The sequence below is a fragment of the Tachysurus vachellii genome, chromosome 2 (assembly GCF_030014155.1).
Source record: "Tachysurus vachellii isolate PV-2020 chromosome 2, HZAU_Pvac_v1, whole genome shotgun sequence".
In the NCBI taxonomy this organism is placed as follows: Eukaryota; Metazoa; Chordata; class Actinopteri; order Siluriformes; family Bagridae; genus Tachysurus; species Tachysurus vachellii.
The window spans coordinates 10,764,929-10,778,549 of record NC_083461.1 but is presented as its reverse complement, the minus strand read 5'-3'; the positions used below and the strand labels follow the sequence as shown (position 1 = coordinate 10,778,549).

The 13,621-nt window shown below is 35.9% G+C and overlaps 1 protein-coding gene across 3 annotated transcripts in view; it reads right to left on the bottom strand.

Moving 5' to 3' along the window:
* kif19 (kinesin family member 19) overlaps positions 1 to 13,621 on the bottom strand; it is a 35,832-nt gene that overhangs the window by 10,913 nt on the left and 11,298 nt on the right. For all 3 annotated transcript variants that reach the window (XM_060896618.1, XM_060896611.1, XM_060896626.1), the window contains exons 3-5: positions 2,629 to 2,739; positions 2,384 to 2,471; positions 824 to 960 (exon numbers count right to left, since the gene is read on the bottom strand). In XM_060896618.1, the coding sequence (XP_060752601.1) occupies positions 824 to 960; positions 2,384 to 2,471; positions 2,629 to 2,739 (336 nt within the window). The remainder of the gene's footprint in view (positions 1 to 823; positions 961 to 2,383; positions 2,472 to 2,628; positions 2,740 to 13,621) is intronic.

Below are 13,621 nucleotides of genomic sequence, written 5' to 3'. Positions count from 1 at the left end.
TGGTAATATCTCTTTCATAGGGACTTGTATGACAGCAACTGTCATAGTTTTTGAAAAGGAGATTTTTTTTTACAATTATTGAAGGAGTTTAAGGTGTTAATGCCTTTGGAACAGAGAACATTACACGTCCTTCGTTCTCAGAAACATGGCAAGCTGATTTTAACTAAAAACTTTAAGAAAGTGAGAACCGAGAGGCTAGAGAAGCGACTGTCTTGTTCTACATTATTAAATATAAATGTTTATGAAGTACGTCCATTATTAATTACAATTTGCACTTGTTGATAAGTGGCTGAGGTGGAAATATTTAGAGGAAATGTTGTTACTGGAACATAATCAACTTCAGGGTGGTTACAGTAACTCTGCTTTATGTCAAGCTGCATCACAACACCCCATTGTTGATTATTTTATAATTCTGGTCCTGTCACATTTATTCCTTATTTAATAGTGTTTTGGTCTGTTAGATTGACGGTCACACACTTTGTCCAGCTTATATCCTATTTCAATATGCTTAAAGGATCAGGCACTTACAGTAAACACTATTATAACAGTGGGATTTTGGCTCTGAACGGCTTCTTATCAACTCACCAGTGTTAGTCACTGTACTGAAGTGTTATCTAGAATAACTGGTTGTTAGTATTAAACAACAAGTACCTGTTATACAGTATATTTTTGAACACTGATGAAGAATTCCAGAAAACGTGTTCCATACTATCACTGCTGTAAGTGCCTCAGGGACTGACAATAGCCACAATATTATATATTTATTACTTCCATTGAATTTACAGGGAAGGTGGTGTGGAAGTATAAATGTCTGTTATCTTACCTCTAGGTAAGACATGGAAACACTGTACTGCATGTCATCACTGGTCTCTTCAATAGCTTTGAACAGGTCGTTAAGAGTGCGAACATAGATGCCAGGCTCTTTATCCGTTCCCAACATAGTGTATGTCTTCCCACAACCTAAGTATGCAAGCATGAGCAAACACATAAATACAAGCAAAACCAAAATTATGCAGAAAAATATACTGACGTACAGACATTCGATATATGACCAAAAGTATGTGGAGATCTGACCATCACACCCATATGTGGTTCTTTCCCAAACTGTACTGCGCCTCACTTCTTCACCCAACATCAGTACCTGACCTCACTTATGAAGCTGAATATACACAAATCCCCACAGCCGCACAACCAAATTAAATGGAAAGTCTTACTAGAAGATTAGAGGTTATTATAACAGATAAATGTAGAACTAAATCTATAATAGGATTTTCATAAAGTACAGGAAGCGGTAGTCAGTTGTCCACAAACTTTTGACATTGTCGCATACTGTTGTATTAGAATCTTTTTAAATTTTATCATTTAAATATAGAGAGCATGTTTCATTTGTTTGAAAAAGTTGGAACAAGCACAGTGAGTCCTAAGGTAAGGTCCTGTTGTTCATGTCTAGGTTTTTTTAGGCAGCTCTCAGACAGGAAAAGACCTTACACTGGCTTTAAGAATGGAAGGTGATTAAAATATAGAGTAAACACAGGACTAAATAGAGGCCTAAAGGCACCTTCAAAATAAGATTTTCCTAATCACACTCGATGTAAACAGTGGAGTTAGAAGGGTAGCGACAGAGTAGAGCTTTTTTCCAATTCAAGGTTTTTAAGCATACCAAGCTGCAATATCTTCAATATTCTTCTGCTTCTTCTTCTTCTTCTTCTTATTATTATTATTATTATTATTATTATATCCAGAGTATTTTAACCAGTGAAAACAGTGAAAACACAAAAACTAATTTGGGACTAATTTGTGTTGCAACTTTTTTCTTTCCTAATGCTGTCTTTTGTTTTTGCTAAGTTATTCAAAAAGAATTTAAAATTACTAAATTGTATATTTTACAGATTGGGGGTCTGGTTAACAAAATTTCCATGCAGTGATAATAATTCTTAGGTTAATTGTTTCAGGCTTGTGTTTACATTTTTCTGACCCAGAAATTAGCCTCACCCTCAGATGTCACAGATCTTAGCCCTTTCCCAAAGTTGATGGACAAGGCTTGAAGGCTTGATAATGTTTTAAATTCTGTTGCTGATCACAGGCGACTCAAAAAATAAATTATAACACAATTAAAGGACAAGCAGATATGCCTTGTGTGCAGAACAAGTGGCTAGTATGAAGCTACACAGAACCTTTATAAAGCTAAGACAGCTTTCACCACGGAGACGAAACAAACCAAACAACCCAATTAATGTCTTAAGGCTTGTGAATTCTTAGAAGCTCTTGTGTTCTTAGAAACTGAATGTTTCCTTGGCTTAATAACCAGAAGCGTTAGTTTCCATTTAGAAAGCCGTACACACCCACACACTCATTTCCTCATACGGAGTAAAGGATGACTAACCTGTAGGTCCATAGGCAAACACAGTGGCATTGTATCCTGATATAAGGCCCTCGATCAACCCTTTTGTAGTGGCTCTGTACACCTCCTCCTGTTCACAACACAGGGAGGTTTCTGTCTTTATAATCAGAACTTACATAATACCATACATACATATATAACAGTGCAGAAAATAAGTAGATATACTAGATTTTTGCTAGCTACATGCCGTGGTCACATGGACTTCACATTTTCAAACGGAGGCCTACTTGTGTGGCTGTGTAGTCAAAGGCCACATCAAACATGTATGTCTTCTCCCTGGAACGATGGGCTCGCAGGATGTCGTCCGGATCCTCTAGAGGGTCCATGAGCACTACCATCTAAGAGAAAGTGAGAGAAAACAGATTCAGAGATAGAGAGAGAGGGAGAGAGAAAGAGAGAGATTATTTTAAGTCACTAACTGATAGAGGTAAATGAAAAGGAGTGAACAGTAGACACCAAAGCTGTCAATATCCATTATTTACATAGAGATTTTGTATCCAAATGCAATTTAATATTAATGACCTGATACTTTCTACAGAGACTGTAGTGCTACACTGCATGTAAACCACAGAATGTGAAAGTTGTTTCAATGTCTCAAGCAAATTAAATTTATTCTTAAATTTACTATTATAAATTTACAAGTGTCCGATTTTTTTCTCTTTCCTATACTCACAATAAAGTTTCATTTTCTTTGACAGTTCGAATACAAAACCACTATTTATAACATAATTTGATTCAAATAAAAAATAGTGTAATGGCAAAATGGCATATTATAAATTAATAGCTAAAGTGCATTAATATCTCAATATTTAAAAATCACTTTGTGTTTGAGAGAGCTTTATCATCCCAAAATAGTTTTAAATATGTGATTCAGGATTCATTTTCTGGAAATACACGTTTAATACATTAATGCAGAATACAGGATAATTAAAACTTGATTTTTCTTTATTTTATATACAAAAACAACACAAAAATAATTAACAACAATGTTTTTAGACCTATAACACTTCTCTAAGTTGTTATGTAAAAGCCATCGATTTCATTTTGAAGAACAGAAATAAACACTGTGCACTCTTCTGATTATTCTTCCAATCATATTCATTTGTACTAACACATTTTACTCTGAGTTTAATAAAACGTTATTCAAAGCAGACATAACAACAAGCCACTTTCATACATTTGAAGAGGATGTCATTGTAAAGCAGTGGTAAATATTACTTTAACTGAGTTGATGATGAGTTTCATAAGCTTGCTGTGTATTTATATCGGCAGATTATTTTCTGGAAATTATGCTGTTGGAGAGAAAAGGGCCATGAAGCTGAAACCTTGTTGTGTCAAGAGCTCTACTCATGCTGGAGTGCTGTGAAGCTCACTGCAAGGGCTGCAGCTGCCTGTGACAGGCCGACACTCAGCTCCCCAATCGTTTGATGAGCCCTCAGATACACACACTGCTGCTTTGAAGCCTATTGTTTGAGATGCACGAGGGGAGATCTGACTTTTAAAAGAGCACAATTAAAACATCAAACAAGGCGAACTCAAGTCTATAAAAAGGGCATAAATACTGAAAAGGGACGAGTTTAATGAGAAGAAAACAGAAACCTGTTGAAATGAGATAGAAAATCAATATATTCAAAAGTTTGTCTAAATCTAACATATCAGTCTTCAACAGTTCTTTCTGGGTTAGTGAAACTCTTAACTTTTATTTTGGTGACTTCTGAGTCCGTTTTGCAGAAATTATTTTAACAAATGCTTTTAATAGATTGACTTATTCTTCTATTATTTGAGCAGTATTAGGTCAAACCATGGAATCACCATTTCCCTTTTCCTTTTTTTTTATACTTTATTAATATATATTTTTTATGATTTTTTTAACATGTGAGCTTCATTGTTTCTGAGTTGACTTTTTTAGTTAGAAACGTCCGTGTTTAATATCTTGGACTATTTTCACTTTGGTTATCGGTTTCCTACATTAGCTTCAATGCCATTCAACTACCTGCTGATAGTGATGCATGTGATTAAGCCCTGTTTCACTCCTACTTAAAAACAAAACAAAATGATCCAGCAGTGCTTTAGTACTTTTAGTCTGTCCACCTCCTCATGCACTCTACACTCAAACTGATCAGGCTCCAACACATCAACAGTCATGCTAATACTCAATCCACACCATTGTCCTTATCATTTTGTACTTTCTAAGCCGAGCCACATATATCTGCATTAGATTCTGGAGCTTTAAGTCTAATATTTGCAGGAAATTGGTGATTAAAAAAAAAACCCTTACTCAAAGCTGATTTTTTTTGTTGCATCAGAGATGCAGACAACTGCTTTTTGCTCACATGGATAAGAAAATATACAACACATAGCCAACATATCAGCATATCACAAATACAGTATATTCATATAAACTTTTATTATTTTATTTTGTGTTGAATTTTCTTTTAACCATGTATGGACTTGACATCAGTCACTGCTTATACATTTTTAATTTCTCTTGTGTCCTATAAGTCAAAAAGCTTTTCTGTATTTATCTTGGTGTCAGTGACAACAGCAGCAGTGTGTTAATGTCAGTGTTTCCATGTGACTCTAACATTAAGGCTTCATTAACGATCACTGGTCTGCTCTTGGCCATATGGTGCGTGTGTCTGTTAAGTAACCCGGCACCATCGCACACAAACACACACTGAGCCAGGTGCACAGTGGGTCCTTTAGCACTGCTCATTGTGTTAAGTTCTCCACTCAACTCTACATTACAGTGTTTCTGATTAGCCTAATTGATAACCGGAGCTTACTGTTAATTCAAATATTTCCCAGAATTCACATCACTGTACACTCAAGCTATCAGAATGTATTTGACTCTTACAGGAATTGTTACAGAAATTTCCAAACTGTTTACATATCCAAATACAAAATGTCTACACTGAATCCACATTAAACTATTTAAAATTCTACTTTTAGTGTAATAAGTGAAAAGTATTTAGTTTCCTTAACATTTTGTAAAAACCCTTATGTAATGAGATCTAGAAAAAGATGTAAAAAAAAAAACACTATATAAACAGACCGACATGCTTATGAATTATATATTTCATCATTACATTTAAACAACAATAAATTACTTAAAAGAGCAATTAGTTCTCGTTCATTATAGACAAAGCTCAAACTGTCTTCTGTTGAACATACATAAATGGGATTCTGACTAAATGTATGATGTTTGAATAAATATATAATATAGTTCCAAAATGAAATTCCTCAGCTAGATAGATTTCTTATTTCATTTCTTTCTGGATGAAAGATTGAGTAAGAAGATAAGACTTAATCTAAGGGGTTAAAAATTCTGTACAATTCGGGACATTTCTGTAGATTCGGAATGGGATTTTCTTTTACTGTAATTCTTTCCCGTTACAGTTTTTCGATACTAGCAATTAATCTGCTCTGGAAAAATTGTATGTAAAAACTAGTTGATTACAGATACAGTAAAAGGAAAGAATTCCATCTTACTCTTCTTTCTGTACTAAACCATTAGTGCAAAAAATGAAATGGACCCTTAAGCAAGTCATTTAGCTCTTCAGTGCTCTGTAATATTCATGGAATATATTATGCCTCATTTATAAAAGCAAACAAGATACAACTGACAAAACACTAAGAATATTGTGCTTCTCCTTTAACTCTGTCAAAACATACATCGACTACAAACATTATATAACCATTATCTCACAATATGTGCAAAAGTCTGTGGGCACCTGACCATCACTGAGCCATAGGCGGTTTTTCCCCATACTGTTACAACAAAATTGGAAACCCACATGTATATGTTTGTATATGTACATGATGTCTTTGTGTGCTGTGAAATTAAGATTTAACTTCACTGGAACTAAGAGGCATAAACCTGTTCCAGCATAACAATGCCCCAAACTCAACGAAGACATTGTTTGCACAGATTAATGTGGAAGAACCCGAGTGTCCTGAACAGAACCCCAACCTCAACCATTTTGATGCACTTACCGTGCATCAGATCTCACCTGACATCTGTGTCTGTTCTCACTAATGCTCTTGTTGCTAAAGACATTACATTATCTAGTGGAAATCCTTCCCAGAAGTTTGAAGGTTAGTAAGATGGTCCGGTGTTCAGAAACATTTTGCACATATGTATATATAATGATACGTGTATATTTGTAAAAGTGCAACATCATAGGTTTTGTTATTAATACTATATAAACTAAAGATCAAAAAATATCATTTGAGAGAAATAATAGAAACAAATATATTTGTTGGCTGATTTATTAATTTATGAATCATTTTCTTTTTTATTTATTACATAATTACTTAATATTTATTTTATTCATAGCTAAGTCAGGACAGGTAACTGTAATATAATCGGCAATCGGATCCAGGGCAACATAATATTTGTACATTACTTATTAATTATGTGCATGACATTCATTCTATTCTAACCGAAGAAAAGCGCTGAAGGGGCAAGCCTGAAGAGAGGGATTGCCTGAAGAGTGGATGAGATCAGGGCTAGCCTGAAGAGAGGAAGAGATCAGGGCTAGCCTGAGAGAGGATGAGATAAGGGCTAACCTGAAGAAAAGAAGAGAACAGGGCTAGCCTGAAAAGAGGGTGAGATCAGGGCTAGCCTAAAGAGAGAAAGAGATCAGGGCTAGCCTGAAAAGAGGGTGAGATCAGGGCTAGCCCGTAGAGAGAAAGATATCAGGGCTAGCCTGAAGAGAGGAAGAGATCAGGGCTAACCTGATGAGAGAAAAGAAATCGGAACTAGCCTGAAGAAAGGAAGAGAAACAGGTAGATCCCTTCTAGATTGGGATCCACTCAGAAAGGTAGAAATCTCTGTTTTCTACTTGTACTGGAAGTACTCACTGTATTAGGCAGCACACAACTGCTCCTCTTTTTAATTCATATTTTCGTAAATAAGATGAAAAATTAGATGGGAGCTGAAGTCAGACAAGTCCTCTGAGGCATGACAACACTGTACACAAACCAATAATCCATAAAAATATTTTCAGCCAAGCTAAAGTCAAGCCCACGCATGTCATATGCTCAAATTTGTTGCTAAGATTTCAACACTCACATCCCCAGGCCATACGTGAATCAAGCCAAGACTGCTAGATCATACATTATTAACATGTGCAGCAATAAGCCAAGTTCAACACAACAGGCTGCAGATTACATGGAACCAATTAGTGATATGGTAGTATTTAAATTAGCACAAATAAAAGCATAGTGGTCAGGGGTGACAATACAAGTCCTCAGGGATGATCAACTTACCAATTACGAGGCATAGGAGGATTGAGTGGGGAAGGGAGGACAGCTCTGGATGCTGTCCAGCTGATTAAAACATCTATCCATCATAAAAGAGGTGTGTAGCAGGGTATAACGCCTGCTAGAGAGGCTGCCAAGACAAGCTACAGTATCAGTTTGGCATTTCCAGAACAGCAGGGACAGTTCGTGGCATGGTTTCAATTCCTGATATAGTTCTGAAAGTTGGGCCAAGGAATCAAATAAAAGACATCACAATTTGTTGTTTATTTAGCGGTTATAGAAATTGTGATGTGTAGCATCAGCAAAAAAATCAAGCATTATTTTTACTGAGAATTTAATTATCTTATTTCACAAGTCACTTGAATTGACTGCATGTCATTCAAAGCTACAAGTAGACTGTAAATAATATCAACATAAAGCTTTTTACATGAGCCCAGGTTCTGTGAAGTGATGATAAAGGAAAAAAAGACCAACAGCCAAAATGATTCTGTTCACATTTATATAGTTAGCACAATATCTCTATAGATGGTCTGTGTTCATAAATTAAATCTACTGTATACTGAGGCAGCCTGTGGAAATTTTTGTTTTTGTGGTTGAAAGATATTCATGGTCAAGAGTAACACTGCCCATGCATGGGAGCACATACATACACAAAAATAGACATACATGATTAGGAAAAATACTGATAAACATGGTATCAGGATTACGGTAAATGTGCCTGCAGAAGTGCAAAAATAAACATTACATCAATATTATGCAACTACGTCCCTTTGTGTTACTGAGTGCACAGGGAGCAAGTTGTTTTCTCCAGAGAAAACATTCACCATATTAGTCTGAGAAAAGATCACAGCTCATTATTGTAAATGACATAACCCCAATTACATGTGTACAGCAATATAGCTTTAAATTTCAATTGTTTTACTTTCTAAATGAACATTTTGTGTTGATATATGCTTGTTTGTGTGTGTCTCATAATCTGACTCTGACACATACACTGATGCAGGATACATCGGAGCTGAAGGGGTTTAAGAAAATAACCCCAAGCAGCTTAACAGCGCAGTATCTGAACACACAACCTTCTGCTCTGTAACTCAAAGTCTTAACCATTGAGCCACCACAACAAACACAACTTGCTAACACTGATTCAATGCAATCTTTCACTGTTAGTTAATTCAGCGGTTGAAGTGGCTAATTCAATGTAAGCTAGTTAGGTTATTTGTGGTGGTTCACTGGTTAATGCTTTAAGTTACAGATTAAAAGGTATGCATTCAAATCCTGACACTGGTAAATGCTGCCAATAAATTGCTGTCCAATTTACAGTCAGTGTTTTAAATCATTGACACCCAATGAATAAGAAAAAAGTGACAACAGCACTGAGGTAGAAAAAACAGAAGCAGAAATGTACCCCGAACCTTAGAATACCAGGTACCAGCATTTTAAGCCTTTTAAAATAATTAAAAAAGACAAAAAGTATGAGCATCTTTGGAAGAGAATTGTTTAGGTGAGCAAGATTTGACAAACATTTAACAAAGCCCAAAGCCACTCAAGTCTGTTGCACTTCAGTGGTGGTAAAGCTGTGATGTAACAATATTTGATACAACCTCTTGTGGAACAAAACACCCACAGCAACAAATGTCTTGGAATCCTCACAAACCACAAATTAGTGATATGACCTGATTCAAGAGATGCCTTCACTGATACAGCTTCTCTCACACTGTGTCATTAGAACTGACTGAGGAATGGATAAATATACGGAAGCTGTCTCCTTCAGTCAAATCATTTCCACAAATATTATGCATGGGTGTTGTCACAGTCCACATGTTGTCCATAAATACCACAGTTGTGATTTATGCTCCTCTTGAAGCCACTGATGAATCAGCTGACATGTTGTGATTTCTATTTAGTTGATAACAATCAGTCTGACTGCGTATGCACACAAATGTTCATCCATGCATGTGTGTGTGTGTGTGTGCGTGTGTGTGTGTGTGTGTGTATGTGTGCATTTGCATGTGTTTCCTCCAGATACCCCATCTTCCAATGTGTTGCCCATAACAAGACAGTTGCCATAGCTACGGGAAGGCTCACAGACACCTACTGCTATCAGAGAAGCTGTAGGGTTGTTGGGGTTGCATGGGGAAGGCTGAAGAGTCCATGCATTAAAGAGAGCCTTGGGTTGTAATTCACTATTTCAAACACATACATGCTGAGGACTGTAATTCACTGTCTGAATTGTATGCACATTACATGCAGTAATTCACCAGATGATGACCTGCACTTTTGTGAAGGGTTAGAGGAGATGACACTCTTAACATCAACAACAAAAAGGCATACTTGTTCTTGGTATCTAAATGCTTTCAACAGCAAGCCACTTCAGTTAAGGAGTGAAAATGGCTTACTGTAACTTTGTACGCCAATGATATATGTTTTGGACAATTGCTTAAATTTAAATGATTAGAAATAGTCCCAAATTAGGGATCCATGATAGCTGACTAATTAGCTGACTAATTGTTATCACAGTACTGATCAACCCTGATACCACAGAAAACTGCATTATGCTAATAAGTACTAGAATAAAATATTCTTATTTGTTGGTTTAAATAAATGTTTGATGTAATCAATTGAAATGCGGTAGCTTAGTGGTTAAGTTGGGCTACTGAGCAGAAGGTTGTGAAGTTGAATCCCAGGTCCGCCAAGCTGCTAATGTTGGGCCCTTGAGCAAGGCCCTTAACCTCATTCAAATAAAAAAGATATAAAAAAATGTATAATGGATAAGGGTGTCTGCCAAATGCTGGAAATGTAAATGCAATCCACATAACCCAGGATTCACCAGTGTGTTAATCTGTCCCTAACATACAGTATTTTGCACAACTTTTAAAAACAAAACTTGCTTAGCATCATCCATTTGTAGTCATGTGTCTCCATATTACAAACAATCTGTGTGGCAACCTGATTAATTATCTTGATTATCTTGACATGTCTGCAGCATCTGGGCCCATAAAACCTGGAATCAGCTATACAAACTGCTCTGGTGGTTGTTTCAGCGCCCACATTGAGATTCACAGCTTCACATTTACTGAACAGGCCACTAGAGTGAAATTAAATTCCTCCTTGTCTCCTTTTCAACCACAGATTAAAAGCATTACTCCCACACTGCAAAAGAAAATCTTGGATGTAGTCAAATTTATCTAGTATATACTATTATAAGATAAACCAAACATATCGCATAATTACTAAACCTATTTCTATACATTGCCTGCTCATTTTTTTGTCTTTTTCTGTGGCAGGTACTTCTCATTTTACTCCATTATTTCTAGAAGAGAAAAGCAATCAATAGAATAAAAAATAGGGGATATACAAGAAAACCTGTAATAGTAAAACAGCTAGAACATCTGAATAATCTTACATTTAATAGTTCTGTAATGATTTCATAATAATAAATTATATTAACATTATTAAAAATGTATTATGTGACTTATTTTCAAGTTATTTTCACTTGCCAAGATATTAGTTTCTGCATTGTAATTTATTATGACATAAATTACCATTAAGTGGCAAGTAATATCCGGAAACATGTTCTTTCTTAATAGATATTGTGCTTCTTTCTTTCTTTGTTTTGTTTTTTTGTTTTGTTTTTTATAACTACAAATCACTATACACCCTCCACGTATATAAACAAAGACATCATTTAACGTTATACATTTTGTTAGAATTTCTAACACAGATTCATCCACAACACGAGACGCTGTGCAGTTCTGGAGTGGCGAGATTACAGGTGCTCTGTAGCGCTCCACGGTCAGATTGCTACCATGACGTAGACATGACTGACGCACCAGGCTGCCCTGAAACAAAAGAGCCAAAGAAAACCAAAACAAAAAAAGCTCAGGGACCTTGAAAAGGCCATGACCTTTGAGCAACCCTTTCAAAGCTGAGAGCTGAGCTTGAAGAAGGTGAAAGCTATCTGATCGCTGCACCTTCATTCAACAATCCCTAGGGACCTCGTGTCCTCTTTCTGAGGTTCTTAGAACCTCCTGTGTTCCATAGCTGCATACATGATACACGGTGCCTAGTTGCAGTGTATTGCTGCCGGGTTCTCCACCACTTTAGGTAAGCCTTCTGCTGTCGGGGTTAGACACAACGCTGCTCTTGCAGAATGAGCGTTTGAGCCGGCCACACGGAGTGGGTCGTCTGAGGTTGTGACATTGAACTTATGTAATATCAAGACTGAAATTTGTTGTTTATTTAGTGGTTATAGAAATTGTGATGTGTAGCAAAGTTGAAAGGTAACAAGAGAGAAAAAGGGTGACAAAAGATCACAGATGGAATTAAGTTTCTCTGTGACTTGGTTTGTTTTTTATTAAGTATAACATAACGCCAGCAAGAGCTTTTATAATTTATACCCCATATCTATTCCATATTTCAAGAGACACATAAATAAGAAAGAGAAGACATTTTCCATGTGTTGTTTTTTATTTGATAACTGAACATCAAAAACTGTAGAAAAAAAATACTGAAACTAGCTATTTTAGTACAAACTACATAGAGCACCATATCATATATATATACTGTATACAAATTTACCTTATACACATGAAAAAAGTATCAGCTAAAAAACTCCAGCTGGTCTAATATGAGTACTTGGCCGTTTGTCTCCAGTTTAGCAATGTAAGCATCTTTGTTAGCTGCACCTGCACAGGTCAGTGCACCGTGTTGTCTAGGGAGGCAAACTTCTAAATGTCAAACTAGTCTAAACAAGTCTGCTGACATACAAATGAACTGTGGGGGTAATCAGTTTATAAAAATACTTATCTTTGTCAAACTACCAAAGAGACCAGCAGTGAAAGAGGACAGATTTATGTTTAATATTTATACAAAATGTGTAATATTTATCATTGTTTATATTGGTTTAATTAGATGAATAAATAAGACTGAATAAACAACTGAATAAACAACTGAATAAACGGCACTATCGGCATCTGGAGCTGGATTCATGTATTAGGATTTCAACCAGTGGATGTGGTTTAAACCAAAAGGGATTTCTTTGTTTGATTGAGCGACTGATTTAATTAAAATATGAAATCTGCCACCGTACCGTTGGAAACATCTGGTAGCAGTCTCAGAATGGTCTGTGAATTCTTAACTGAGGACAGTTTTTTAATCCCAATCACATACTTATTAATTTCTAAAATACTGTTTGATGACTTTCCAAAAATATGAACAATTTCTTTGCCTAATTCAAACCAACATATCTCTGAGAAAAATAAACAAATAAATAATACAAAAAAATGAAAACATTAATAAAAGTAATCCTTCTTTGCTCACAAGCTTCATATATGATTGCTCAATTTGTAAGAACAAATTACAGGTTCTTTGCAAATAATGTATACACATTCAATCACATCCCTTGAAAGCACATACCTACAAAGTGTAACTCCTCAGATATGCACCATATGATCCCTAATGGACACTGCATCTTTACAGCTGACATGATTAGAATTAGGAAGCAAGGTCAGAGTTGACTGTTAGACCATGACATAAAGGTCAGCACTGCACAGCTATCTAGAACAATAGCCAATTACTGAGACCATAACAAATGTGACGGCTCCCAGAGCCCCAGACAGTTTAACGGCATTGTGTCCATGCCTTCACATGCTGCTTATGTTGTTCTTTTTTATTTAATCGACTGACTTGATGGCTAAGCCCACTAAGACACAAGAAAGTGAGAGAGAACATTTTACATATTACATATGATAGTATCTGAAAGGCATTATTCAAAACATAGTGTTAGTATATATAAAATATTTAGACCATATATATCCCTGTTGAGTTCTTTAATCTGACTGGTCAAGCAGTGCCGATTAGTTTCCTATAACGGCATGGATCTCTCAAGAGTGGCAGCTACAAGACAAATCTCAGGTTTATGTTAATAAGCTCATTCTAGGAGACATGTTTTTT